This window comes from Hippoglossus stenolepis, chromosome 2, assembly GCF_022539355.2.
Source record: "Hippoglossus stenolepis isolate QCI-W04-F060 chromosome 2, HSTE1.2, whole genome shotgun sequence".
NCBI classification, from domain to species: Eukaryota; Metazoa; Chordata; class Actinopteri; order Pleuronectiformes; family Pleuronectidae; genus Hippoglossus; species Hippoglossus stenolepis.
This window is the reverse complement of record NC_061484.1, coordinates 10,396,372-10,400,670: the sequence shown is the minus strand read 5'-3', so window position 1 is coordinate 10,400,670 and position 4,299 is coordinate 10,396,372. Positions and strand designations below refer to the sequence as shown.

At 39.2% G+C, this 4,299-nt stretch overlaps 1 protein-coding gene across 2 annotated transcripts; it reads right to left on the bottom strand.

The window, feature by feature from the left end:
- Positions 1–1,093: 1,093 nt before the first annotated feature.
- Positions 1,094–3,955, bottom strand: LOC118124847 (CMRF35-like molecule 2). 2 transcript variants are annotated; one of them, XM_035183033.2, is made up of 5 exons: positions 3,816–3,955; positions 2,963–3,265; positions 2,574–2,723; positions 2,383–2,490; positions 1,094–1,431 (listed from the first exon to the last, which is right to left on the bottom strand). In XM_035183033.2, exons 1-5 carry the CDS (start codon positions 3,904–3,906, stop codon positions 1,244–1,246), a joined length of 840 nt encoding a protein of 279 aa, XP_035038924.1. In that variant the 5' UTR covers positions 3,907–3,955; the 3' UTR covers positions 1,094–1,243. The 2 variants fall into 2 exon arrangements, with proteins under 2 accessions (XP_035038924.1, XP_035038932.1); XM_035183041.2 differs by having other exon boundaries at positions 2,679–2,723.
- Between the last annotated feature and the right edge of the window lie 344 nt (positions 3,956–4,299).

The following is a 4,299-nucleotide window of genomic DNA, read 5'->3' as shown; positions in this document are numbered from 1 at the left end:
TGTAAACCCAGATCGTTACAATATTTAAAAACAAAACAAAATAAACTACTTACCTGACAGAAGGATTATAACATCGTCGTCTTCCAAGCGGTCCATGTTTATGACGTAGCTTTGTGTTAAATTTAAATTAAACTTTATTTACGACAGTCACACGACAGGTCCGCTCACGCATGCGCAATCAGGCCCGCCTCGGTATGAATGTAGTTGCGGGGAATTCTTAGATCCTTCGAATTAGAGGTGTAATCTATCATAAAATATTAATATCAAATAACGTGACTAACATTCACGCTCACTGAACGACACAACGCACGGACGATGATTCAACAGCACACTACGACGTGGTTTACGGCATGGCAGCGTTCACAGCAACCACCATAGCAATGATAAAAACGTTACATTTCTACGATTTTCTGGCGAGATCTGAAAAATATTCATGACAACTAATAAAATATAGATCTTAAGCATGAACTGGCTGAAGATTGTGGAAGCAAAGAGCATATTTCTTGCAAGAAATGGTGTCAGAATGTGTTTTAAAGCCCAAACTATATTATAAAATGAAATTTGTATCTGAAAATATAAGGAATGTCCGCCATGTTTTCGCAGACAAAAACGATTCTCACAATTTGAGAGGCCAAATTGTGAGAATACTACGTTTTTCCAAGTGGACCAACGTAGCTATTACACGTTTTCTGATGAGACTGGGTTGGTTAGTTCACAGAAACTTGCAACTTGTGCTGTTGTGATAACATGAAACAAACAAGCTTCATATACTCAAATTTTCACAGGAATAGAAAGTTAAAAAAAGAGGAACATGACCCTGACTTAGTTCGAATTTACAGTATGAATGGCCTTACATTTATACCCTGCAGGTTGACAGATCAAGACATCCACCTATCTATCTATCTATCTATCTATCTATCTATCTATCTATCTACCAATTAAATTCCAGTGTTCAAAAATGTAACCATGCACTGGTAACAATTTAACAAACGCTAACTCAGTAGGCTATGTGTCAAACAAATGCGTGTTTATTGTTGGTGTTTCATTTCTTCACCAATTCTTTGAAAAATACAAAATTGCACACACAAGAAAATCTCTATTATCTTTTATTTTATTGTGGTTAAATTAAAAAGCATTTCTAAATAGTTTTTTCTCCTTGTCACAATATATATCTCTGCAAGCGGTGGGTATTTACAGCACGTATTGTTACTGCACATGACTGTGAACATATTCAGAACTGAGTTTAGAGGTTACAATACAAGTCTGATTCATCCGTTGGGATGTGTGTGATGGTGGAGTATGTGACCTCTGCAGGGCGATGTGTGTTGAAGTTGACAGTGGAGTAGAACAAGTCATCTGATTGGTCCCTGCTGCTGTGGCCGTTTCCACTCTGACTGGACGGCGATGCATACTCAGTGTTCTGGTGCTTTCCTGTGTGGAGAGTGATGATACATTGACAAAGTTTTAAATGCCTGTGAAGTAAAAACTGTATTACTTCCTTTGACTTACTGAAAAATAGTTAATATTTATACTGGCATAATTCTACAATAAAAGCAGCAAATAACCAAAATAAAGAAGAATACATTGCCATCTATTTAATGTCATCTTTTCTTATGCATTATGCCCTTTACCAATATTCTGTCAATTGTATTTATTTTGCCCAGAAATAACAGCATTTTCAAGAGGGTTGTACCCATGCAGACGAAGGGAGAACATGCAAACTATGAAGACCCAAGTCAAGCTGGAATTCAAACAGCTCCACCATGCCGCCCCAACCCTAGGTAAATGAGGATGAATGCTTTTATTTGACTTTGTGTTCGCTCCAATAAGGGTCAAAGTATTGATCTGAAAATGAAAATGCTGTATGAGCCTTGTATTTCTTCTTAATGAGCAGAAAATAAAATAAATGGTTGGATGTAGCCTTAAAATATGTTTACCTATGACCTACTAGCTTGGGTCTGTGCCAGGACCTGAGTCTGGTGAGTTTCATTCTCAATGCCGATTGGCTTTCACGACATGGCATCACATTCATTGTTTGCTGAAGTTCAAATGCAAAATTCTTGTCTATGTGTATTTCGCTTCTTTGCATTGACTTTGTCTCATCACATGAAAACTTCCTTTTTGCGTTTAGTGTGAATGCAGCAGCATTACACATCCCCGAGTGGTTTTTGTGGTGGTTGCCAGGGCGCTTCTACGTGGTTGCTATGGCTCTCTGACACAGAGCGTCATGAGGTGGCCGGCAGGTGCTTTTAATAGTGTTCAGGCCTGGGTGTTCCCAGATCACTGCTGTTGTGTATCATTTGGTCGTTGTGGTGATTCTGGGCGTAATATGAAACTGCCATCATATGATATAAACACTGTTCAATGAGTTTGTTTTTTCACCAGAGGTTGTGCTGATTTCTTTGTTTCGATGTTTGAAGAATATCAGCAGCACCACCGCCAGAGCCAGCACAACCCCCCCGAGACCTGCTCCGATGTACACCAGCTTCCCTGGAGAAAAGAGACAACATCATATCTCAGTGAAGATACATCACTCAGGACTCTGTCTCTCACACACATGTATATCTACACACCTTCAGACTCTGACTTATTAGGATGTGCTGCATTTGTAGTAAATGCAGGAAGTGTTGCATTTGTAGTAAATGCAGGAAGTGTTGCATTTGTAGTAAATGCTTCACCTATAGTTGATTGTGAAAAGTCCTCTTCAGGGTCCTGTGTTTTTCCTGAAGAAAGAAAGAGAAACAGACAGAGTGATGTTTATTTAGTTCCTTGTCTCGTTTCTGTTACAGCCTCTCACTTCTTTCCTGTTGCGAAAAAGAGAAGATCCATTTGAAACAGACGCTTTTGTGAAATGTCGATCACGTTTTGGTGAGAAGGAAATGCAATAAATGTTAAAGTGATAAAGTGAAGACGAATGACGACGTCATAAAAACAGTTCCTGTACAGCGGGGACTCAACTCACCCTTTACGACCGTGAGGACGACTTCTTTGTACGTGTCCTTAACAACTCTTTCTATTCCACACCAGTATTTTCCTGCGTCGCCCTCTGTCAGACGAGAGATGGTCACGTTGAACGTGTTTCCTTCATCTTTGATACTGTATTTGCCTGTACTGTTTTCGTTGCTTTTTATTACGACGTCTTCATCCTTACAAGACGCCTTGCAGAAATATTTGACGTTGCCATATGCATAAGAGTGAGAGCATTGAAATGTGACGTCTCCCCCCAGCTCTCCTTTTACAGATATAGCTTCAGTCTTCCAGAATCCTGCACAAGACACAGAGACAGCAACAAAAGTCACATCTCCATTCAGCCTTCAACAACTATTTTCTATAAACCCTCATGTCAATAGATTCACTCCTGTAAAGCAGTGGTCCCCATTAACGTTCCCTATGTGGAAGTTGTTGGCAGTTCATTCTTTCATTTGAGTATTTCTAGAAGCCCTTATAGAAACATATATGCAGCATTTCACAAAAAAGCAAAAGTCTGAAAAAATAACCTGAATTTTACGTGTTATATTTTATACTTTTTAACCCTGACATTGTTTTTGTGGTTAGGAAAAGCTGATTTCAAGGTGCACCCACTGAGTTATCTAAACAGCTCTCAACAGCAACAACAAATCTCCAAATCTCCTCCCAGCTTCGTCAAAACACTTTAAAAGCCAACAGAGTTCACAGTTGAGGCTGAAACTCAACAGCAAGGCAACAGAAAGTGTTCCTTTAAGAATTAGGAATGTGACAATGAAAGGTTGTGAGTGTGTTCGCTGAAACAAAGACACAGAACACAAACTCAAATGAGTCAATCTCAGGGAACTTACCTCCCACAAGAATCAGAATGAGGAAAACCTTGTCCATGCTGCTCATACGTCTTTGTCCCTTTTCCTTTTCTGATCTCAACGCTGGTTTCATGTCTTTGTAACTGTCCCCAAATTAGTGACAACTCTGTGTTTCCTCTTTGCTTTTCCAGGAAGCACAGGAAGTGCAAGCACTTCCTGTGTTTCAGTAGCTTCCTCTGTTTTAACCTCACTCTGAAACCACTTAGAACATGTGAGAAGCAACGCAGCATCCCTCCCATCTCCCACCTGTCTCACTGGGAATGTTATAGGACAGTGAACAACACCTTCATATATTATAATTTGGTTTATTTGGGTACAATGTATCTCATATCTCATTTTCCCTTCTCTGTGTCATTCAAAATGACACTTTTTCATTGAGGAATAACAAAACACAACATTACAACTCCTGGATTATTGATTTAGGAATTTATTATAGTTTATGAACAGTATAGGTTCATTCAAAACG